Source organism: Pongo pygmaeus, chromosome 2 (assembly GCF_028885625.2).
Source record: "Pongo pygmaeus isolate AG05252 chromosome 2, NHGRI_mPonPyg2-v2.0_pri, whole genome shotgun sequence".
NCBI classification, from domain to species: Eukaryota; Metazoa; Chordata; class Mammalia; order Primates; family Hominidae; genus Pongo; species Pongo pygmaeus.
In genome coordinates, this window is record NC_085930.1 from 45,692,733 (window position 1) to 45,718,910 (window position 26,178).

A 26,178-nucleotide genomic window follows, 5' to 3' on the forward strand; every position below is an offset into this window, starting at 1 on the left:
TTAGACATTTCTGCAACATCACCATTCCTGTTAAAAATCTCTAATTCAGTAACTATTACTAACCAAAAGAGAGTGAGTATTACATCATACTTAAATAGTTAACATTGTTGCTAATATTCATGTATTATTTCTAATGTATGGAGATGGAAAATAAAAAAGATGTTCTGCCCTTTCCTTCAGTTGCAGGTCTTCCGGAGGGATACAAACAGGTAAGTTAGGAGTCTGATAAACGAACTTCAAACTGAAACTCAACTTGGGGCAAAACTGAGGACTAACGAATGTGGCTATGACTTTATCAGATAACCATATTAGCTGCAAAAGAGAATAGTGTACAATGGTTTATTTTGACATTTCTATGGACATTTCTTTATAGGACTTGGGGCCTCTGCGCTGGTACTGAGCTAAGTAGAATTCATTCTAATTGCTTATTGTAAACTTTACTGTGATTTACATTTTAACGAATTTACTACAGTATTTCAAAAAATGGAACACAAAATAAATATACATTGAAATCTAAAAATATCCTGGCATTTTACTTGAGGAAAACCAAATAAAATTATTTCACTCTACATTTGGTGAGTCAAGCTTTTAACCCTTGAAGTCTATTTTCTTTCAAACTGCAATAAGTCTCAAAGTTTCAAAGTTTCTTTCAAACTTCCATAGATCTTCAAAGTTATTATAACTAATGTAGACATGAACCACTATGAATTATGCATGGATTAAGCATTAAACAATTTCTAATGGTTTCAAAATATGACTTTTACTTCTTCCTTTCTTGCTTCTTTCTTGAATCTTTTTAGATAACAAAATGAATTATATGCTCTCATTTTCCCTTCAGCAAAACATGTATTATCATTCTTACTCACTTTAAAAATAAGGAATTACTCATGAAAGGTATGCAAAGTACATTACAAACTGAAGCTTTAAGCCCATTGTAATTACACAGTATATATTTCTCCTAAAGATTCAGGGTTTCATTTTCAATGAATGCAACTTTGTAACTGAGATCTTAATCACAAACAGATTCAGAAATTCAAATTAGGCTGCCAGAGCAACTTTTCTGTAGCTACACTAAGCATATGGCTTTTTTCTCATCACCAGTATGGTAAAGTCAATAGAACACAGAAACTTTTACTATGAATTTCCTGGAAAATTAATGTTTGCCATTGTAACAATATGAAATGCAACATGGTTTTCAAATGAAAACACTCTCCTTCACATGTCTCACAGCATATTATCTTAATTGTTCTTCCAACAAGGAAATAAGTTGAAATCATAAATATGAGATTTGTTTTGTAAAATCATGTTTGTTACTTATGAACCAGAATTTTTCTAGGGAACAAACTATTTTGCAGACATTTGAAATTTTAGGATAAAAGTTATTTATATTAAGGAAAAACAAATACAAACTTAAACATGGATAAATCTCAAAAATAATGAATAAATGAAAGAAGTTATAAAATAATATACACAGTATGATTCCGTTTCTGCACCAATACCAAAAAAAGACAATATAAATGTTATTGTTTGGGATTCCACACACACATGATAAAATGTAAGAAAAGCAGGGAGTAACTATACCTCAAAGGGAATGATTAGCCCAAAAGATAATGACTACGTTTAACACAGAGGTTGGGGGATATAATTGGGGAGGAATTGGCGGTAGTCTGTTCTTAACTGACACAGGTATTCACAGTATAATTATTATTTAAAATGTATGTAAATCATATGCAATATATATTTTATGTTAATATAAAAGAAAACTAAAGTACAAAGAAATACAAAAAGTACAGATTAGTACTTACTTTTTTATTTTTAGCATTTTAAAATACAATTTGAAGAATTGATTATGCTGTATGTTTCATGTTCTGACACTTTATGAAACTGATTTTAATTTTTAAAGACATCTAGTTAGTAGCAGACAACACCAAATTAGATGTTCAGTAAAAAAAGGAAAGGGGGGCGGTGAAAACTCAAAGTTCTGGCAGAGACAATTATAGAAAAAAACTTCAAAATTAAAATAAGAAAAGTGACTAATATTTCGGCCCTTTCATTATTACCCCTGGAATCTTGCAGGGGCTACTTTCTAAACCCCAGTTGCTTCATCTATGTATATGAGAATGTAGTATCTGATACCACTTGCCACTCAAATTCCTGGAGGGAAAGATGATTATTTATGTCATTGATAAATACTATTATGAGAACTAGCTAGCCATGTGGGAAAATAAAACAAAATCAGATTCTTATTTCACTTCTCATACCGAAATAAAATAAATAAAAGATTTAAATAAGAAACAAAAACAAAAGTACTAGAAGAAAATATAAGTAATTTTGTTTTTGTTGTTTTTTTAAATCTTAAAAGAGACAGCCTGACTAACATCGTTGCTTGCCAGACTGAGAGGTTTCCTGGGATGCAGGACATTCCGTGCTAAAACTAGGAAAAAAGTTCCAGGCAAACTGAGGCAGTTTTTCACCTTCAATTAAGAAATCTTTCTAATCCTGATATAAAACATGGAAACCATAAAGAAAAATATTGAGAAGTCTGACTCTAGAGAGAATTTAAAACTTCTGTATGACAAAAAAGAAAAAGAAAAATACATAAAATAATGTTGCCAAGCAAAAACCTGGGGAATGCTTGCAACATTTAAAAAAAACAAAGATTAATTTTCTTCAAAAAATATGCTGAAAACACACGAACCAATAAAAAAAGAGATGGACAACTCAACTGAAAAAATGGGCAAAGGTATGAACAGGCTGACAAAAGATTAAATATGTTAAAGGTGACTTAGTAATTATAATTCTACTCTTTAGGTACAACATAGGGATAAAAATAAAACATACAGATGGGTTATAAAAAGAAAGGTGAGAAGTGTTTAGAAAAGTGGGAAGTTTCAAAACAACAATTCAATAATGAATTCGATGGAAGGACAAAATTTAGAGAGCAGTAAGTATTATGCTATAAATTTGGCCCTACTTTTTAAGGCAATATAAAGTCTGTGGCAGTTATTAGGGTGTACTGCTAATAAAAGCCATCTTACTGGCCTGTTTTGTTTTTTGGGTTTTAATTTTTGGATTTGGGAGTACTTTTTGAGGCAATTACTGTCACAAACTCCAAAACTAGTTAATGAAGACAAACATGTTCCCTAACCTAAGGCAGATGTTGTGTGAATGTGTATCACTGATCACAAAGGACAACACGTTCAATGGATATGTAGACATTGAACACATATGCGTATTAACATATGCAAAGATATATGTACCAGGATACTAATTCTAGCATTGTTTTCCAAAAAATCTGACACAGTTTTGAAACTGTAATTTTAAAAAACTGAAAACAACCAAAAAGCTGGTCTGTAGGGGGCTAATTAAATGTTATCAAATAGTATATAAGAAGAGCTTTGAAAACCACAAAATATCATTAAATTGTCATTTTTGAGTGCTTATAAATGAAGATGCAGCGCTAAGTACTTTACCTGCATCATTGGGCTTAATCCTCATTGCCACCCCAGACACTAGGTCAGGGATTATAGGTAAAATCTCCAAATTTTATTATCAATTGGAAGCTAATTTTTTTTAAAAAATTACATGTATCAGCTAAAAGTGTCTGCAAGCCAGATATAACCCATGGGCTGCCAAACTAGTCTCTGATGTTACAGAAAAGGCCAAAACTAGAGCCTTGAAAACATTTATAATTAGAGATCTCTTGGAGGCCTCGCACTTTACAAAAACAGTGAAGAAAAGTAGGATATAAATGCAATGCCATAAAGCCAAGTGATACAGTTTGGCTGTGTCCCCATCCAAATCTCATCTTGAATTCCCACGTGTTGTGGGAGGGACCTAGTAGGAGGCACTTGAATCATGGGGGCAGGTCTTTCCCATGCTGTTCTCATGATAGTGATTAAGTCTCACAAGATCTGATGGTTTTAAAAACAGGAGTTTCCTGCACAAGCTCTCTTCTCTTGTCTGCTGCCATGTGAGATGTGCCTTTCACCTTCCATCATTATTGTGAGGCCTTCCCAGTCACATAGAACTGTAAGTCCATTAAAACTCTTTCTTTTGTAAATTGCCCAGTCTCAAGTATGTCTTTATCAGAAGTGTGAAAACAGACTAATGCAGCAAATTGGTACCAGAAGAGTGGGGCACTGTTGAAAAGATACCCAAAAATGTTGAACTGACTTTGGAGGATAGCAGGTAGAGGTTGGAACAGTTTGGAGGGCTCAGAAGAAGACAGGAAAATGTGGGAAAGTTAGGAACATCCTAGAGACCTGTTGAAAGGCTTTGGCCAAAATGCTGATAATGATATGGACAATGAAATCCAGGCTGAGGTGGTCTCAGATGGGGATGAGGATCTTGTTGGGAACTGGAGCAAGGGTGACTCTTGTTATGTTTTAACAAAGATACTGGCAGCATTTTGCCCGTGCCCTAGAGATGTGTGGAACTTTGAACTTGAGAGAGATGATTTAGGGTATCTGGCAGAAGAAATTTCTGAGCAGCAAAGTATTCAAGATGTGACTTGGGTGCTGTTAAAGACATTCAGTTTTATAAGTGAAGCAGAGCACAAAAGTTGATAAAATTTGCAGCCTGACAGCGTCATAGAAGAAAAAAATCCCACTTTCTGAGGAGAAATTCAAGCCAGCTGCAGAAATTTGCATAGGTAACAAGGAGCTGAATGTTAATCCCCAAGACAAGGTGGAAAATGTCTCCAGGGCATGTCAGAGGCCTTCGCAGCAGCCCCTCCCATCACAGGCCTGGAGGGTTAGGAGAAAAAAACGGTTTTGTGGGCCAGGTCTGGAGTCCCCATGCTGTGTGCAGCCTAGGGACTCGGTTCCCTGTGTGCCAGCTGCTCCAGCCATGGCTGAAAGGGGCCAACATACAGCTCAGGCCATGGCTTCAGAGGGTGCAAACCTCAAGCTGTGGCAGCTTCCATGTGGTGTTGAGCCTGCCAGTGCATGGAAGTCAAGAATGGGGGTTTGGGAACCTCTGCCTAGATTTCAGAGGATGTACAGTAATGCCTGGATGACCAGGCAGAAGTTTGCTGCAGGGGCAGGACTCTCATGGAGAACCTCTGCTAGGGCAGTATGGAAGGGAAATGTACAGTTGGAGCCCTCACACAGAGTCCCTACTGAGGCACTGCCTAGTGGAGCTGTGAGAAGAGGGCCACCATACTCCAGACCCCAGAATGGTAGATCCATTGACAGCTTGCACTCTGCCCCTGGAAAGGCCACAGACACTCAATGCCAGCTCATGAAAGCAGCCAGGAGGGTGGCTGTACCCTGCAAAGCCACAGGGGCAGAGCTACCCAAGACCATGGGGACCCACCTGTTGCATCAGCATGACCTGGATGTGAGACATGGAATCAAAGGAGGTCATTTTGGAGCTTTAAGATTTGACTGCCCTGCTGGATTTTGGACGTGCATGGGGCCTGTAGCCCCTTTGTTTTGACCAATTTCTCCCATTTGGAATGACTGTATTTCACGATGCTTGTACCCCCATTGTATCTAGGAAGTAACTAACTTGCTTTTGATTTTACAGGCTCATAGGCGGAAGAGACTTGCCTTGTCTCTGATGTGACTTTAAACTGTGGACTTTTGAGTTAATGCTGAAATGAATTAAGACTTTGGGGAACTGTTGGGAAGGGATGATTGGTTTTGAAATGTGAGGACATGAGATTTGGGAGGGTCCAGGGGCAGAATGATATGATTTGGCTGTGTCCCCATCCAAATCTCATCTTAAATTCCCACGTGTTGTGGGAGGGACCCAGTGGGAGGTATTTAAACCATGGGAGCAGGTCTTTCCCATGCTGTTCTTGTGATAGTGAATAAGTCTCACAAGATCTGATGGTTTTAAAAATGGGAGTTTCCCTGCACAAGCTCTCTTCTCTTGTCTGCAGCCATGTGAGACATGCCTTTCACCTTCTACCATTATTATGAGACCTTCCCAGCCATGTGAACTGTAAGTCCATTAAACCTCTTTCTTTTGTAAATTGCCCAGTTTCAGGTATGTCTTTATCAGCAGTGTGAAAATGGACTACTATACCAAGTAAAGAGGAGGTTTCAAGACAGGAAGAATCAAGATTAAATCATATGCAGAACAGTCTTAACCGAAGAATTAAGAAGCTTTGTGATTTGGTAACGAGAAGATCATCAGTGACCTTAAGATCTGAAAGAGAGTAAGTTTAACAAAGAAGTACGAGTGGAAACCAGATTGAAAGGGGCTGATCAGAGGTAATGGAGTCAACAAATGTAGACTTAGTCTTTCAAGAATGCTGACCTTGAAAGAATGGGAGAAATGAGACTGGTTTCATCATTTCATGTCAAACTTGAAAGAGAGAGAGATGGGGCAACATCAGGAGCTATGAGGGATCAAGAAGATATTTAACAGGCCAGGCATGGTGGCTCATGCCTGTAATCCCAGCACTCTGGGAGGCCGAGGCAGGTGGATCACGAGGTCAACAGATCAAGACCATCCTGGACAACATGGTGAAACTCTGTCTCTACTAAAAATACAAAAATTAGCTGGGCATAGTGGTGCATGCCTGTAGTCCCAGCTCCTCGAGAGGCTAAGGCAGGAGAATTGCTTGAACCCAGGAGGCAGAGGTTGCAGTTAGCTGAGATTGCACCACTGCACTTGAGCCTGGCAACAGAGCAAGACTCCATCTCAAAAGAAAAAAAAAAGATATTTAATAATAGAGGGGAACACAGCATGTTTGTAGACAGAAAGAGGGAGAGCCAGAAGTTACTAGAATGAGGAAGCTAACTGGTCAGGAAGGATCCCAGAGGTACTAGAAGGAATGAGATAAAAAGCAGGTTTGCTTTTGAAAAGATTGATATTTCATCTCTGAGAGGGGAACAAAAAGGTTAAGAATTATTACAGACACAAGAAACATTTTGAGGAAGCAGGTTAACAAACACTTGTTAGTACATACTTAGTGGCAAGTAGCTCGGCAGAGCTCAGGGAATGGCAGCTTGAATGAGGCAAGGTTCCTGCTCTCAGAAACCTTACCATCTGTGGACATTAAAGAAATATACACTGGACAATGGTAAATCAGCAGGTGAGCAGCTGTCTGCAAAGGAAATGAGGATAGTTGGGGTGATGAGGAAACTAGGAAAGACCTAGAGCAGTGTTCCGAACCCTGGCACCCATCAGAACACCCTGAAAAGACTTGTGAAAGTCTAGATCCCTATACACTGGAAAAGTCTGATTAAACAGGCTTAAGCTCTATAGGCAATTTTAGGCTCTATAGGGAGTTCTGTCTGGCAACTACCTTAAAATCACTGGTTTAGAACCATCCCTGGGGAACAACTAGGGAAGAGCTGATTAAAGATAAGTAGGATAATTTTGTGAAGAATAAAAATAGCTAGATTTTATTATTGGGGATCTGTAAACATTTACCATTTGGACATTTTTTTCAAGAAATGATCAGCACCACAAAATGAATCATATAACCAGATATTCTCATATTATGTAATGGATAAACCTTTAGGAAAAGGTAGCATTCATGGTAAAGCAACAAAATGGCAGAGAAAAAGAAAAGAAATTACTAAACACCTTAAAACTACATAAACACACACTGGTTGGAAAAATATTTCTTCCAAATCGCTGAATTTTCTCAAATAATATCCTTTAAACACATTCAGGTTTCCCGTATGTTGGTAGAAAAAAAAAAAAAAAACTTTATTAGATGCTTACTTCCCCTTCTAGCTAGGATCCCTTCTCCTTTCTTTGCTGCCTAACTTCTAGAATGAGTGGTCTGTGCCCACAGCCTCAATTTCCTTTCCACCCACTCCCTCCTCAATACCAGCAATCTCGCTGCTCCCACATCTATCTACTCAAACTGCAATTTTCAAGGTCACCAGCCCTTTTATAGTCAAGCTTTTGGCCTCTTTTCAGTGCTGGTGTTCCTAAGCTGTTGATGGATTTTAACACAATTAACCACTTTCTTCTCCTTCTAAAATGCCTTTCCCAGCCTTCCCACTACACCCATGCATTGTGTCCTTCCCTATCTTCACTGCCTCCTCCCATATATTTTCTACAAGCTATCTTTCTCCTTGGGCATCATAATGTCAGTATTCACCAAAGTCTCAGCTGCTTTTTCTCTTTACACTTTCTCTCCTCTTGCTCCTCAACCCCTTGAACTTCAACTGGATCTCTATACAGGTGATTTCCTCTTGTTTTCACCACTCCAGTCATAGTTTAGCTCCCTCTGTCCTTCATTAAGCCTGTTTGACCTGCCTGGAATGTTTATCCCTCAACTCTTCTTACCTCGCTGTTTCTGTTCATCTTCATCTTAAACATCACTTCCTTGGAGAAGCCTAACTTGATCCTCAAACCAGATTAGACTCACCAATTACACATTTCTATGTCACCCTATATTTATCCTTATGCACTTGCGCATTGTTTGATTATTTGCAGTAATTGATTTAATATCTATCTTTCCTGCCAGATTTAAACTCTATGAGAGCAGGACCTATGTCTGTCTTGATCAAATGTCCACAGCATGAAGCACAGTGACTGATACATGACAGACACTCTAAATTACTGGCTGACAGAATAACCCACCCACATTTTAGCTTTGACTTATTTTTCCTAAGCAAGAATCTCAAATATTTAGCTGAAATTTGTCCCCACTTGAATACTTGCTGTCATTTCAACTGTATCACATCTAAAATACATAGATTTTCTCCCACACACTTGCCCCATCCCTTTTCCCTCTAATTTTTGTACTATGAAGGTGTTCAAAACTCAGCTCACACCCCAGAAAGCTGTTTGATATGATTAGCAATCCCACATACACACTTGGGCTTTATTTGCCCCATGTATAAAATGAAAGATTTTTAATCTGAAGGTTCCTAAAGTACTTCCTTTGTGAAGGCTTTATACTCCTTAATAGTGTCATACATCTCCTTCATTTCACAAATGAGGAAATTACTGTCAAAAGAAGTTAAGCAATTTCTAAAGATGAAACAGCTAGTGGTTAGAATTACATAACTGATCTTTAGACCCAACACAGAGTTATATTCGTATTTAGAAATTGGTATCTATTGGTATCTAAATTAGTGTCTAGAAATTTTACTAGAAATTGTGGGAAAGAAGAATGAAATTTTACTGAGAAAAGTGAAATGTACCAAAACATTCAATGCATGGATAACATTTAGAAAGCAAAAAGGCATAATAATATATTCAATCTTAACATCCAAGACAATATAACCACTAAGTCAATATTAGTTGTAAAAATACAATAAAATTTTAAAATATGTATATTTGAAGAAAGTTTCACTTCTTTATGGGCCAGTGAGTTTCCACAGGTAAGAACTATAAATTGTGGACAAAACGTAAAAACAACTATCTGAGGTTACTGGAAAGTGGAGGAAGCAGAAAAATTCTTGAAGGGTGTCAATGCTTGGAAGAAGGAAATAGGGGCTCAGAGTTGTGGGTGTAGGTTTCCATTATTTCCCCATTTTTACTGATGTTAGTCCCAGAGAGGGCTGCAGATGATACCACATTAGGCAGCTACTCTAATGGAAAGCCCATAGTTTTCTGAAGAACCAGCAGGCAGATTTTAGGGCAACTTTACTCTCTGAAAAGTGACAGAGTCAGAGTAAAAGAGTTCCAAATTCTGCATACACTCTACCCATATCTCTGATGACTCTAAACCACACATTGCAGGTCACAGTCAAAGCAGATTAGCTACCAGTAAAAGAACTCAGATTTGAGATGCTGTCCAAGGGGTAGAGTTTGCAGTTTGAGTCCAATCAAGTAAAATATCAACACAGCAATATAATAGAATCTGTGCAACATTCAAAACCCAAATAAAACTATTTAATTTACAAAGAACCAAGAAAATGTGGCCTATTCTTAGGAGAAAATACATTAAGGGAGACTAACAACTTCAAGTTGACCCAGACACTCGCATTCTCAGACAAGAGTCTTACAGCAACATTCAGCTATGCTTAGTGACATAAAGAAAAATATACTCACAATGAATGAATAAAAACACAGAAAAATCTCAGCAGAGAAAAAAAACTTTTAACAAATAAATGGAAATCTTAAAATTGAAAAATACAATATCTAAAATAATATATTAACTAGGGCTTTACAGAAGAATGGAGAGGAGAAAGGAAATAGTAATTGTCAGTGAACTTGAATATATAGCAATAGAAATTATTCAATCAAAAGAACAGAAAGACAAGATATTGGGGAAAATATGTATAAAAAGAGAACTAAGAACTAAGAGAACTCCTCAGCAGCAGACCTACACTACTAGAAACAATAACAGAAATTATTCAGGATGAAAGAAAATAATACCAGGTAGAAACTTGGAAATTCAAGAAGGAATTAAGAGTATTAGAAATGACAACTAGAGTGGACATAGTATGTGCCACCAACAATTGCCTTTGACTTTTTGTTCCTGCCACTAGTATCACGGTCAACAGTCTTCAGTTTTCAGCCTCTCCAGGGATGACTTCAGTTACTTTGACCAAAGTCAGACCCTTTCCAGGGGAGCCCATATCCAATGACTGATTTAGATGGAGTTATAAAGGACCAGCCATTTTTATTCAATTCAGGGCCTCTCTAAGGCCATTCTAGCTCCTGAGCTCCCTGTGGAGTCAGTGAGGGTATCAGTTGGTTGAGATTGCAGGTAGACTTCTCCCTCTGCTCACAAGCATACTGTACACAAAACTCTATCTCAGAGTCTAATTTCCAAGAGAACCTGCAACAGCATCAATAACTCAAAGTAGCAGACATTTTTGAAGAAAATTATTTCTTCAAAAGTGGAAAAACTGGCCAGGTACTGTGACTCATGCTTGTAATTCCAACACTTTGGGAGGCCAAGGCAGGAGGATTGCTTGAACCCAGGAGTTCAAGACCAGCCTGGGCACATGGGAAAACCCTGTCTCTACAAAAAAATACAAAAAAATTAGCCTGGCGTGGTGGTGCACACCTGTAGTCCCAACTACTTGGGAGTCTGAAACAGGAGGATAACCTGAGACTGGGAGGTCAAGGCTGCAGTAAGCCGTGATTGCACCACTGCACTCCAGCCTGAGTGATAGATAGAGTAAGACCCTGTCTCAAAAAAGAAATAGAAAAACTTTTAGCCCTGCTTTAATCCTGGAACTTTTTGGTATTGCTTTCCTTAAAGATTTTGGTCTTAGAATGGGGTCTAGGCATATAAATTCTATCTAGAAAAACTCTGAAGTTGTTGCTTAATGTTAATGTATGAACAATGTCATTTCCTCCTGGGGGAAAAAAGGGCTGATTGTGACTGTGTCTATTATATGAATTATATAAATCAGTGATATTTATTACCATTATTATTATTTAAAAAGTAATGACTGTTGACTTGATTCTTAGGGCCTACTAGCATCACATACTCCAAAGCTATTTTATAACCACCGATCTGCTCCCAAATCCCAGTCAGCAATTGACAAATGTATGTGAGTGATAATAAGGCAGAAGAGGTAAAAATAGGTTGATGGCTACTACATTTTAATCAATGTATAGGTTAATTTTTCAGACACAACATAAAATCAAACAACAACTGGGTCATTTTATTAACTAAATACCATTAACTGAAATATTCATGACCTTATTGGGAGGAAATTTATCTATGGTAAACTCTCTCATTTGTTCCCATTACCTTATTACCATCCTTAACCTACTAGCATCCCTATATCTAATGTCTCATCTTAATCCTCAATTTCAGAAGAGTATCTCCTCCTACATGAGGTTAAGCACTCAATTGATACTCCACTTTGGCTCCCTTCCTGTCTCTTCTCAGATCTTCCTATCTTTTACAGACTGGAAAGAGATAAGTATGGTTCTTAGAGCCCAAATCCAAATATCTCTAGTGCTTATTCTATTGTTTTTGTCCGTATGTTTATTCTGTTTGTGGGCTGGATCATCTACTTCATGAATGATCCACAAACACTAGAGTTTTCTATACAGTCATCCCTCAGTGTCCTTGGGGGATTAGTTCTAGGACCCCCAAAGATAGCAAAATTCAAGGATGCTCAAATCCCTCATATAAAATGGTGTAGTATTTCATATAACCTATGTACAATCTCTCACATACTTTCAATCATCTCTAGATTGCTTATAATACCTAATACAATGTGAATAATAGATAAGTAGCTATTATATTGAATTATTTAGGAAATGACAAGAAAAATTCTGTACATGTTCAGTACTAATGAAATCATCATTTTTTTCCCTTTATATTTTCAACTGAAGTTGGTTGAATCCAGAGATCCAATGCAGAGGGCTGACTGTATTTCCAAGTATCTGTAGGAATTTTCCTCCTACTTGTCCTCCCTTCCTATACTGAATTTAATATCTTCCTCCACAACAAAACTCCCTTCTCAGTCATATATATACCTCAGTGGCATCACAGAACTTTTTTTTTTTTTTAATTTATTATTATTATACTTTAGGTTTTAGGGTACATGTGCGCAATGTGCAGGTTAGTTACCTATGTATACATGTGCCATGCTGGTGCACTGCACCCACTAACTCGTCATCTAGTATTAGGTATATCTCCCAATGCCATCCCTCCCCCCTCCCCCCACTCCACAACAGTCCCCAGAGTGTGATGATCCCCTTCCTGTGTCCATGTGTTCTCATTGTTCAATTCCCACCTATGAGTGAGAATATGTGGTGTTTGGTTTTTTGTTCTTGCGATAGTTTACTGAGAATGATGATTTCCAATTTCATCCATGTCCCTACAAAGGACATGAACTCATCATTTTTTATGGCTGCATAGTATTCCATGGTGTATATGTGCCACATTTTCTTAATCCAGTCTATCATTGTTGGACATTTGGGTTGGTTCCAAGTCCTTGCTATTGTGAATAGTGCCACAATAAACATACGTGTGCATGTGTCTTTATAGCAGCATGATTTATAGTCCTTTGGGTATATACCCAGTAATGGGATGGCTGGGTCAAATGGAATTTCTAGTTCAAGATCCCTGAGGAATCACCACACTGACTTCCACAAGGGTTGAACTAGTTTACAGTCCCAACAACAGTGTAAAAGTGTCCCTATTTCTCCACATCCTCTCCAGCACCTGTTGTTTCCTGACTTTTTAATGATTGCCATTCTAACTGGTGTGAGATGGTATCTTATTGTGGTTTTGATTTGAATTTCTCTGATGGCCAGTGATGGTGAGCATTTTTTCATGTGTTTTTTGGCTGCATAAATGTCTTCTTTTGATAAGTGTCTGTTCATGTCCTTTGCCCACTTTTTGATGGGGTTGTTTGTTTTTTTCTTGTAAATTTGTTTGAGTTCATTATAGATTCTGGATATTAGCCCTTTGTCAGATGAGTAGGTTGTGAAAATTTTCTCCCATTGTGTAGGTTGCCTGTTCACTCTGATGGTAGTTTCTTTTGCTGTGCAGAAGCTCTTTAGTTTGATTAGATCCCATTTGTCAATTTTGGCTTTTGTTGCCATTGCTTTTGGTGTTTTAGACATGAAGTCCTTGCCCATGCCTATGTCCTGAATGGTAATGCCTAAGATTTCTTCTAGGGTTTTTATGGTTTTAGGTCTAACGTTTAAGTCTTTAATCCATCTTGAATTGATTTTTGTATAAGGTGTAAGGAAGGGATCCAGTTTCAGCTTTCTACACATGGCTAGCCAGTTTTCCCAGCACCATTTATTAAATAGGGAATCCTTTCCCTATTGCTTGTTTTTCTCAGGTTTGTCAAACATCAGATAGTTGTAGATATGCAGCGTTATTTCTGAGGGCTCTGTTCTGTTCCATTGATCTGTATCTCTGTTTTGGGACCAGTACCATGCTGTTTTGGTTACTGTAGTCTTGTAGTATAGTTTGAAGTCAAGTAGTGTGATGCCTCCAGCTTTGTTCTTTTGGCTTAGGATTGACTTGGCAATGCGGGCTCTTTTTTGGTTCCATATGAACTTTGAAGTAGTTTTTTCCAATTCTGTGAAGAAAGTCATTGGTAGCTTGATGGGGATGGCATTGAATCTGTAAATTACCTTGGGCAGTATGGCCATTTTCACGATATTGATTCTTCCTACCCATGAGCATGGAATGTTCTTCCATTTGTTTGTATCCTCTTTTATTTCCTTGAGCAGTGGTTTGTAGTCCTCCTTGAAGAGGTCCTTCACATCCCTTGTAAGTTGGATTCCTAGGTATTTTATTCTCTTTGGAGCAATTGTGAATGGGAGTTCACTCATGATTTGGCTCTCTGTTTGTCTGTTATTGATGTATAAGAATGCTTGTGATTTTTGTACATTGATTTTGTATCCTGAGACTTTGCTGAAGTTGCTTATCAGCTTAAGGAGATTTTGGGCTGAGATGATGGGGTTTTCTAGATATACAATCATGTCATCAGCAAACAGGGACAATTTGACTTCCTCTTTTCCTAATTGAATACCCTTTATTTCCTTCTCCTGCCTGATTGCCCTGGCCAGAACTTCCAACACTATGTTGAATAGGAGTGGTGAGAGAGGGCATCCCTGTCTTGTGCCAGTTTTCAAAGGGAATGCTTCCAGTTTTTGCCCATTCAGTATGATATTGGCTGTGGGTTTGTCATAGATAGCTCTTATTATTTTGAGATACATCCCATCAATACCTAATTTATTGAGAGTTTTTAGCATGAAGCGTTATTGAATTTTGTCAAAGGTCTTTTCTGCATCTATTGAGATAATCATGTGGTTTTTGTCTTTGGTTCTGTTTATATGCTGGATTACATTTATTGATTTGCGTATATTGAACCAGCCTTGCATCCCAGGGATGAAGCCCACTTGATCATGGTGGATAAGCTTTTTGATGTGCTGCTGGATTCGGTTTGCCAGTATTTTATTGAGGATTTTTGCATCAGTGTCCATCAAGGATATTGGTCTAAAATTCTCTTTTTTGGTTGTGTCTCTGCCCAGCTTTGGTATCAGGATGATGCTGGCCTCATAAAATGAGTTAGGGAGGATTCCTTCTTTTTCTATTGATTGGAATAGTTTCAGAAGGAATGGTACCAGTTCCTCCTTGTACCTCTGGTAGAATTCGGCTGTGAATCCATCTGGTCCTAGACTTTTTTTGGTTGGTAAGCTATTGATTATTGCCACAATTTCAGCTCCTATTATTGGTCTATTCAGAGATTCAACTTCTTCCTGGTTTAGTCTTGGCAGAGTGTACGTGTCGAGGAATTTATCTGTTTCTTGTAGATTTTCTAGTTTATTTGCATAGAGGTGCTTGTAGTATTCTCTGATGGTAGTTTGTATTTCTGTGGGATCGGTGGTGATATCTCCTTTATCATTTTTTATTGCATCTATTTGATTCTTCTCTCTTTTCTTCTTTATTAATCTTGCTAGCGGTCTATCAATTTTGTTGATCCTTTCAAAAAACCAGCTCCTGGATTCATTAATTTTTTGAAGGGTTTTTTTGTCTCTATTTCCTTCAGTTCTGCTCTGATTTTAATTATTTCTTGCCTTCTGCTAGCTTTTGAATGTGTTTGCTCTTGCTTTTCTAGTTCTTTTAATTGTGATGTTAGGGTGTCAATTTTGGATCTTTCATGCTTTCTCTTGTTGGCATGTAGTGCTATAAATTTCCCTCTACACACTGCTTTGAATGTGTCCCAGAGATTCTGGTATGTTGTGTCTTTGTTCTCGTTGGTTTCAAAGAACATCTTTATTTCTGCCTTCATTTTGTTATGTACCCAGTAGTCATTCAGGAGCAGGTTGTTCAGTTTCCATGTAGTTGAGCGGTTTTGAGTGAGATTCTTAATCCTGAGTTCTAGCTTGATTGCACTGTGATCTGAGAGATAGTTTGTTATAATTTCTGTTGTTTTACATTTACTGAAGAGAGCTTTACTTCCAACTATGTGGTCAATTTTGGAATAGGTGTGGTGTGGTGCTGAAAAAAATGTATATTCTGTTGATTTGGGGTGGAGAGTTCTGCAGATGTCTATTAGGTCCGCTTGGTGCAGAGCTGAGTTCAATTCCTGGGTATCCTTGTTGACTTTCTGTCTCGTTGATCTGTCTAATGTTGACAGTGGGTTGTTAAAGTCTCCCATTATTAATGTGTGGGAGTCTAAGTCTCTTTGTAGGTCACTCAGGACTTGCTTTATGAATCTGGGTGCTCTTGTATTGGGTGCATATATATTTAGGATAGTTAGCTCTTCTTGTTGAATTGATCCCTTTACCATTATGTGATGGCCTTCTTTGTCTGTTTTGATCTTTGTTGGTTTAAAGTCTGTTTTATCAGAGACTAGGATTGCAACCCCTGCCTTTTTTTTGCTTTCCATTTGCTTGGTAGATCTTCCTCCATCCTTTTATTTTGAGCCTTTGTGTGTCTCTGCACGTGAGATGGGTTTCCTGAATACAGCACACTGATGGGTCTTGAGTCTTTATCCAATTTGCCAGTCTGTGTCTTTTAATTGGAGCATTTAGTCCATTTACATTTAAAGTTAATATTGTTATGTGTGAATTTGATCCTGTCATTATGATGTTAGCTGCTTATTTTGCTCGTTAGTTGATGCAGTCTCTTCCTAGTCTCGATGGTCTTTACATTTTGGCATGATTTTGCAGTGGCTGGTACCAGTTGTTCCTTTCCATGTTTAGCGCTTCCTTCAGGAGCTCTTTTAGGGCAGGCCTGGTGGTGACAAAATTTCTCAGCATTTGCTTGTCTGTAAAGTATTTTATTTCTCCTTCACTTATGAAGCTTAGTTTGGCTGGATATGAAATTCTGGGTTGAAAATTCTTTTCTTGAAGAATGTTGAATATTGGCCCCCACTCTCTTCTGGCTTGTAGAGTTTCTGCCAAGAGAGCCACTGTTAGTCTGGTGGGCTTCCCTTTGAGGGTAACCCGACCTTTCTCTCTGGCTGCCCTTAATATTTTTCCCCTCATTTCAGCTTTGGTGAATCTGACAATTATGTGTCTTGGAGTTGCTCTTCTCGAGGAGTATCTTTGTGGCGTTCTCTGTATTTCCTGAATCTGAATGTTGGCCTGCCTTGCTAGATTGGGGAAGTTCTCCTGGATAATATCCTGCAGAGTGTTTCCCAACTTGGTTCCATTCTCCCCGTCACTTTCAGGTACACCAATCAGACGTAGATTTGGTCTTTTCACATAGTCCCACATTTCTTGGAGGCTTTGCTCGTTTCTTTTTATTCTTTTTTCTCTAAACTTCCCTTCTCGCTTCATTTCATTCATTTCATCTTCCAGGGCTGATACCCTTTCTTCCATTTGATCGCATCGGCTCCTGAGGCTTCTGCATTCTTCACGTAGTTCTCGAGCCTTGGTTTTCAGCTCCACCAGCTCCTTTAAGCACTTCTCTGTATTGGTTATTCTAGTTATACATTCTTCTAAATTTTTTTCAAAGTTTTCAACTTCTTTGCCTTTGGTTTGAATATCCTCCTGTAACTCAGAGTAATTTGATCGTCTGAAGCCTTCTTCTCTCAGCTCGTCAAAGTCATTCTCCGTCCAGCTTTGATCCGTTGCTGGTGAGGAACTGCATTCCTTTGGAGGAGGAGAGGTGCTCTGCTTTTTAGAGTTTCCAGTTTTTCTGCTCTGTTTTTTCCCCACCTTTGTGGTTTTATCTACTTTTGGTCTTTGATGATGGTGATGTACAGATGGGTTTTTGGTGTGGATGTCCTTTCTGTTTGTTAGTTTTCCTTCTAACAGACAGGACCCTCAGCTGCAGGTCTGTTGGAGTACCTGGCTGGCCGTGTGAGGTGTCAGTCTGCCCCTGCTGGAGGGTGCCTCCCAGTTAGGCTGCTCGGGGGTGAGGGGTCAGGGACCCACTTGAGGAGGCAGTCTGGCCGTTCTCAGATCTCCAGCTGCATGCTGGGAGAACCACTGCTCTCTTCAAAGCTGTCAGACAGGGACATTTAAGTCTGCAGAGGTTACTGCTGTCTTTTTGTTTGTCTGTGCCCTGCCCCCAGAAGTGGAGCCTACAGAGGCAGGCAGGCCTCCTTGAGCTGTGGTGGGCTCCTCCCAGTTCGAGCTTCCCAGCTGCTTTGTTTACCTAATCAAGCCTGGGCAATGGTGGTCGCCCCTCCCCCAGCCTCGCTGCCGCCTTGCAGTTTGATCTCAGACTGCTGTGCTAGCAATCAGCGAGACTCCGTGGGCGTACGACCCTCTGAGCCAGGTGCGGGATATTAATCTCCTGGTGCACCGGTTTTTAAGGCCATCGGAAAAGCACAGTATTCGGGTGGGAGTGACCCGATTTTCCAGGTGCCGTCTGTCACCCCTTTCTTTGACTAGGAAAGGGAACTCCCTGACCCATTGCCCAAGTGAGGCAATGCCTCGCCCTTCCTCAGCTTGCACACGGTGCGCGCACCCACTGACCTGCGCCCACTGTCTGGCACTCCCTAGTGAGATGAAGCTGGTACCTCAGATGGAAATGCAGAAATCACCAGTCTTCTGCGTGGCTCATGCTGGGAGCTGTAGACCAGAGCTGTTCCTATTCGGCCATCTTGGCTCCACCTATCTGGATCCACAGAACTTTTTTCAAATGAGAACCCCAGGGCAGAAGCTCTTGACTCATGTTTCAAAATAAATATTTTACCTAGTGCCACCACCACTCAATGGGACACTGTTACCACATTATTCTCCAAAAAATCCTACTTAATTATAAATTTTCCTGTTCACCAAAGAACAGGTGGTTCCTCATTGTCTACTGACTAATACCCAGGTTCTTTAATTTAGCTATTAAGGGCCCCCAAAATCCAGCCTTATTTCCTACTATCATTTAACACACAATCTCTGTTCCTGCAAGCTCTTTCTCTCTCTGAAGCACCTTGCATTTGCACATGCTACACATCCCATCCTTCTAATTCCTTTCTCTGCATTTCCCCATTTATCCAAACCTGTCATTCAAAGCCTAGCTCAAGATCCATCTCCATAAAATCTTCCACAACTCCAACCCACTGTAATTTCTCCCCCCTTTAGATTTGTACTAGTTTCATATACAATTTTAAGATTTACTGATTTTAAGTGTTCACCAATTGTTTCATCTTACCTTTGTCTTTCTAATTTAGATTACTAATAACTTTTAGGCACTATTCTACACACACACACAGACATTAATAAGGACTTTTAATTAATTTATTAATTGCTTAAGCATGAACATTTAGAGAAGAACACACCTATAAATTATTATAACATGTAATTTCACAAATATCGCAAACTAGAAAAGAAAGATAGGACTAAAATTATTAACAAGGACAAAACCTTTCTTTTGCCCAATTGTTTTGAATCTTTTTCCATTGTTCCAAAGCTACCTTAGAGCCCTGTCTTGATTTTTATCTCCTCTTGTTGTTACTGCCTGTCCTCTAGTGGAAGACAACAATAAATGAATAAAAATTAGCCCAAAGAAGGAAAGAAGTGAAGAGTTCCTTTTTAGTAACTCATAATCACAAAATCAGTAACTTTTATAAAAGATGGAATAATTTTAATTGGAACACCAAAATATAATTTGAACACACACACAAAAATCTAGAAGACAACAGGGCTAAAAAAAGGAGGAAGAAGTGGCACAGGGTATGGGGAGTGTCCGGGAAGGGGACCAGGTACGAGGTTGGGAATACAGCTCTGATGTACACAATTTAGGTTGTTTTTATTTTTCCCCTCAGGTTTTTTCTGGATAAATCTTGTTTACTAACTACCAAGCTGCTTGAAGTTATAAGCAAATAAGTAAACAAAAAGAAAATAGGGAAACCAAATGAATACTACGTTTTACATTTAAGTCATTAGCTCCCTTGTTCCTTTGTGAATTTACCTTGTACAAAGCGAGTTCTTTCTGTTTGGCAGTATTAATAACAGCAGTTTTAGCAATAAAGACATAAAGTCATATTTCCCCAAGTGGTATGCTTCTCATTATTCTAAATCATGTCATGGTTAACCTATCACACCAAATCACTACATGTAAAGTAACATGCTTTTCTAAATCTTGATTTTAAACATTTAATAACTTTACAATAACATAAGCATAGACTTCATAGATCTGCTATATGTAGTCTTTCCTCGTTGTGTTCAGAAATAGTTTTAAAATTTAAACCTTTCAACCTTTAAAATTGAAAATTATAAATTATGTTTTAATCATTTTTTTCCTTTTCCCAGAAGTAACAGTGCAATTTGACATAAACAGCTCCTTGCCTATCTGGCTGCCCCAGCCAAGCTGGGTCCTACACAAGTTTCTATAAGAGCTTTCTACAACAAGATCTGAACTACTGAAAGATTCAGATCACTTGACTTTTTAGGTGAGTAACAGTCTATTAAGGCTAAAACTAAGTATTGGCTTGACTTTTTTCACTGATGCTCTTCAGTGAAAAGCACAATGGTTAAATAATGAGGAAAATTGCCCACTCAAATGTTTAATGGTGCTTACTGATGTATATCATTGCTGATTGTGATTCTGCCACATACTAGTCATATCTAACCTTGGCCAAATCATTTCACCTCTCTACGCCTCCATTTCTACCTTTGTAAAATGGAGAGGTGTCTTCCATGTCTACTTCACTGGGTTGCTGTGCAGATCAAAGGGAAAAAAGCATGTGAAAATTCTCAATAGAAAGGTACAGTCATAGAGTATAGTTATTTTGCATGTGTTCACTAGTAAGATTAACATGTGGAAAGAAGATTTTTTGCTGGAAGATAAGCAGCATTTTAAAGTCATTCAGAAATGAGGAAAAATACCTTTTCTTCTTTCAATTATCAAATTATAACATTTAAAACCTACTACACTCTTCCCTTGCAGCTGCTCTGTCTACTAAAAGTGAAACCTGCAAACTCCCTCCCACACCAACTCCTACCAACCTTCTACAGTGAAACCAGGACACCCCCACAGTGGCCCAAGTTCTCTATAACTTCTATAGGAACCTAGATGTTGAAGAGTCTGTTCTCTAACTCGTAGTGTCTCTTACAGCCCACACATCTTGAAGATAAATACAGACATACATCACAGACGCACCACTGTAACTGTAAGCATATTATATTTTTGAAGTGCCTAATCATCGAAAGTGACAGAAAGCAATAAACTGTCCTAATCTATGCTACTGGCAATGTGGACCTAAATGAGTTAGCGTTCTTATCTTAAAAAAAAAAATTAAGAGAGAAGAGGCTGGGTGCAGTGGCTCATGCCTGTAATCCTGATGCTTTGGGAGTCTGAGCTGGGAGAATTATTTGAAGCCAGGAGCTCAAGACCAGCATGGACAATATAGCAAGACTCTATCTCTACCAAAAATTTTAAAAATTAGCCAAGCATAGTGGCGCATATCTATAGTCCTAGACACTCGGGAGGCTGAGTGGGAGGACTGCTTGAGACCTAGAGTTACAGGCTGCAGTGAGCTATGATTGCACCACTGCACTCCAGCCTGGGCAACAGAGCAAGACCCTGTCTCAAAAAAGGGGGTGGGGGAAGAGAGTAAGATAAAGAGAACCTAACTGACTTTGATTGCTGCTAGTATGTATTTGATTTATCCTGCCTTGTTCAAAAAACAGGAGGAAATAAGGAAATTGGCAGTAAGACAAATTATAGAGATCTGTATATTGTAGTAGGATACAAAGTAAAATAAGCAAGATACCGGAAAAAAAGGATAATAAAGTAAACTAGATATGGGAGTAACCCGTATTTAGCAACCCCCTATATCTATTATTGCAATTGATTTGCATTGCCCCAGAAGAAAGACAAAAAATAAACTCAGGAAGAGCTGAGACCAGGTTTCTCACTGTTCTCCCAAAGAGAATTCAAACTTACCAGCCACTAAGAAGACAGGCAAAATCAACAGTAGCCCTAGGTTAGCAGTTCTCCAAGGGCAGAGCATTTCTGTTTTCTCTTTTTCTGCCCTTCACTCAGTACTTTTCCTCCACACAGGTACAGAAGGAACTGTGCGCATGGTGAGACCCTTTCTGGTCAACTTCTCAGTACGGGATCCTCTTACTCCATCAACAGTGGGGCACTCCCTTCCTTCTAGCCCCTTCCTTCACGTCTATGTGGTTTAGCCTGATTAGTAACTTGGACAAACAGAAGCTTTTCTCTGGAACTTGACACAGCAATAGATTTCCTGTATGAAGCCCTGAAGCAAAGACGGAGGAAGCAGATTGATTGAATTATCTCTCAGCTCATTGGTTCTCCTCTCACTTCTGCTGTACACAGATAAACTTTACAGTAAGGCATTGAACGTGTCCAAGATAAACAGATTTGTCTAAACTTGCACCAAAAAGTAAAACAGAATATTGATCTACTTTGGCCCATCCTTGTAAATTTCCCAATTATGATAACTTTTAGAGGCTTTCTCCAGGTTGAAGAGCTTTATGGCCTTAGTATGCGAGTCTGGAATACAATATTTTTTCTTGAAAATTATTGTGTAAAATTCCTGTCTATAATGGGAGTCAACACACAACCCTGTAAACATCATATGTGTATTAGTTTCCTATTGCTACTGTAATAAATTACCACAAACTCAGTGGCTTAACACAACACAACATTTATTATCTTACAGTTCTGGTGATCAGAAGTCTGAAATGGATCTTAGGGGACTAAAATCAAGGTGTTGGAAGGGCTGCACTCCATCTGGAGGCTCGGGCAGAATTTGTTTCCTGCCTTTTCCAGCAATTTGAGAATGCCTGCATTTCTTGGCTTGTAGCTACATCATTCGGACCTCTGGTCCACTGTCACATCTTCTCTGACTGTGACCCTTCTGCCTTCTTTTTATAAAGACCTTGTGATTATTTTTGGTCCACCCAAATAATCCAACATGATCTCCTAATTTCAAGATCTTAATTTAATCACATCTGCAAAGTCCTTTTTGCCACACAAGGTAACATTCACAGGTTTCAGTAATTCGGACATAGGTATCTACCTTGTTGGGGGTGATGGCATTCTGTTTATCAGAACTCAGTACTTATTGCCATTCAGTTTCACCTTTGGAGAATTAGACTGATCATTTTAACCAAATTACACATAATCACCCATCTCTTAGTTGCCACACATCTGGAATTCAGAATCCCCCTCACCAAAAAAAAAAGAAAAAGAAAAAAAACCTCTTCCTTAATGTTGCTAGTTACTATGCTTTTAAGTTATGTCTGAGAGAGGGACAAATCTTCTATGTGCTGAGAATTTTCTACCCCAAGGCAAAACTGTACAGGAAGGGGAAGAAAACATTGCAAACAGGAAAAAGATTAAACAGCATGCATTTTTTTTCTCAGTTAGCAGTTTCATCTTCCTTCTTGCCAAACATCATAAATATTCCCCCCCCTCCCCTTCTCAAGCTTTTTTTTCCAGTTAATTAATTTGATGAAGTCAGTGAAATCAGGTCCTTGAGGGCATGGAACACTTAAGGGTATGAGCTATGACAATGGGAAGACCATAACAAAAATGTCTTCTCTTCTGTCTAATGTTTCACCAGGTGTCGGAAAATTAGTGAGAATACATCATTTAAAATACAGTGTGATAATATTCGGGTTTTCCACTACACAGAAGTTAAAGTTGGCCGGGAGTAGTGGCTCATGCCTGTAATCCTAGCACATTGGGAGGCCGAGGCGGGCAGATTGCCTGAGCTCAGGAGTTCGAGACCAGCCTGGGCAACATGACAAAACTCCAAACTCCATCTCTACTTAAAAAAAAAAAAAAATTAGCCAGGTGTGATGGCACTCATCTGTAGTCCCAGCTACTTGGGAGGCTGAGGCATGAGAATCACTTGAACCCAGGAGGCAGAAGTTGCAGTGAGCAGAGAGCAGTTAAAGTTAAAATTCACACTCGCTTAGGATACAGATAGACATAGGGTTAAGTCTCTGTTGTGTGATTACTAGTCCAGTGATACTGGGAAAGTTTCCTACTCAAGTCTGTATCTGCTTATATTATATTGACATTAGCTTTTTCTCATGTCATCAAAAATTCTTGGAGATCATTTATTTTAATATCTGCTCAATGACATAGCCAAAACTAAACCACAGAAGGGCTAAATGGCCTATGGCCTCAAAACGACTTGTTGGCACAGCTGGGAATAAAATGTGTTATATTTCGTAGCCCTGTGTTCTTTTCACTCAACTCCTCTACTTTGAAATTTCAGGCAACAACTTTCATAGACACACTCCAATGCACTCACCTGAGGTCAGACCACAATCTGCAATCAGCAGTTTAAGAATCAAGTGATGGGTATCAAAAACCATAAAATTCACTAAATAGATTTGGCAGGATGACGGTTTCTCTCCCTGGTCCCTCATCCTCTCCACTCCCAAACCACATGCCTGTAACCTCTCAACTCCCACCTTCTACCTTTTATGGACCATGAATGTTTAAAACAATAAAGGGACTAAAAGTTTGTTAACATAATCATCCACTAAAGACATGCCGTGAAAGTCAGTATAATAAGAGAAAGATGTGTCTGGTAAATACACCTCTCTAAAAAATCTAAAGGCCCCAAATTCTCCCTGGTTGGGGCCCTTGGGCACAGGACCCAGGAAGCAAAGCAAAAAAGTGAAAAAGGATCAAGAAACAGGTGTCATTCAAACCAGAAACCCAAACCTTTTAGTCTACCAGTTTTCCAATTCTCCTTCAATAATACCAGTTAAGAATCATAGCATAAGAGAAACAAACAGGACAATGTAATGCCAATTAATGTTGTAGCCAAAACAAAAAGACATAGAAGCTTTAGTAAATTAGAACTACTTTAGGCCATAATGCTCCCAAACCAGCATGGTTGGTTTACTCAATTTATCAATTGCAATAAACTGAAAATTGACATAATAACTATAAATGTTGTTGAAGTAAACTTCTTCCAATCAGGTATATATCTTTCTCTCCAATGTCAGATTCAGACTTAGCCACACTGAAACCATTTAAGATGAAATGTTGCAGCCTTGCTCTTGGGATTCCTCCCCATTATGGAGAAGATTTGCATGGCTCTTGAATACTTACTGCAAAGATTCTATGGACTTTTATTCCTGACTTCTTGTTCCCGGGACCCTTTGTTCCCCAGTACCATTGCCTACTCATTCACCTCTTATATTTATATGAGTCTTGACTGCCAAGAACTTCAGCACCTGCCTGCCTTTCCTACCGTAGCTGAATTTTCTGGATGTGCATTCTTGCAAAAATGGGCCAATAACTACTTGCCTTGTCCCTGTTACTTTTGGTAAACTCTCTGGCTTAGATATCTGGCCTGACTTACCCTTCTATACACATGCATGTGTGCACACACAAACATAACACACACACACACGCTCACACAAATATACTAGCTAAACACTTAGTCCTAATTCCCTCAATCTGCTCTGTCCTACTGCTAGCCAAGTGGTAACATGCCAATTTCACAGAGGTAAAAAGAACAATACCTAATAGTCTAAAGAATTTCAAGGGACTCAAACTCTACAGCACTCCACTCTTTACTTCCTCTCTGCTCCCTTGTACAATAACTACAGATTTGAATCTAATGAATTACCACAGAAATGCTATAATTCAACATACAATTGCGTAAAAAGACTGCTTTCCTGGCCATATTCCATTTTCTATTTTCCAATTCACCTCTCTGTAACCTTCATTGACCCATGCTCTCAAGACTCATCTGAAATCCTGTATCTTCCTCCATGGACAATCATTAAATGGACTAAACAGTAACTTAAAAGAGCCTCAAAAAATGCATGTTTCTATTTTTATACCTACTATTATATTGATTTTTCTTGAAAATTTTTACTCCTAATATATGGTTGATCTACATCAATGTGTAAAAATTCTTCTTAAAAAGTTAGAAAAAATATATCATATTGGAATTAATGATTATTTTTTCATTATAATTTTACAGATTATACAAAAAGGAAAATTGAGAAATAGATGTTTGAAAATCAAATGTGTGCAGTACCAAAATAAGCAAAATCAGAGTAGAGAAATTAGTAATCACATTTTATATTTAGCTAAATATCAACTGTAAATCTCACTGGTCAGATCCATAGCAAATATTTGTCAAGCCCTAAGCGTAACACCCTGGTCTTGTTCTAAGCAGCTTATAAATATTACCTAATTTAATTATCTCAACAATCCTATATAGTAAATACCACTCACCATTGAGGAAACTCAAAGCAGAGAGGTTATGTAAATTGTCAAAAGCCACACAGCTGATAAGTGACAGAAACAGGATTCAAGCCCAAGAAATCTCACTCCAAAGTCTACTTCTTAAGCTATGTGGCTAATTAGTCTCTGCTTTACTATCTACTTTTTTGAAGGTGGTAACT

General features: G+C 38.6%; 1 protein-coding gene across 1 annotated transcript in view; it reads right to left on the bottom strand.

Annotated features, from left to right (window-relative positions):
• LOC129034067 (cell surface glycoprotein CD200 receptor 1) overlaps window positions 1–22,189 on the bottom strand; it is a 59,596-nt gene extending 37,407 nt beyond the window's left edge. The window contains exon 1 of the mRNA XM_054483516.2: window positions 21,707–22,189. Coding sequence (XP_054339491.1) covers window positions 21,707–21,773 — 67 coding nt within the window. The 5' untranslated portion in view covers window positions 21,774–22,189. The remainder of the gene's footprint in view (window positions 1–21,706) is intronic.
• Window positions 22,190–26,178: the final 3,989 nt, after the last annotated feature.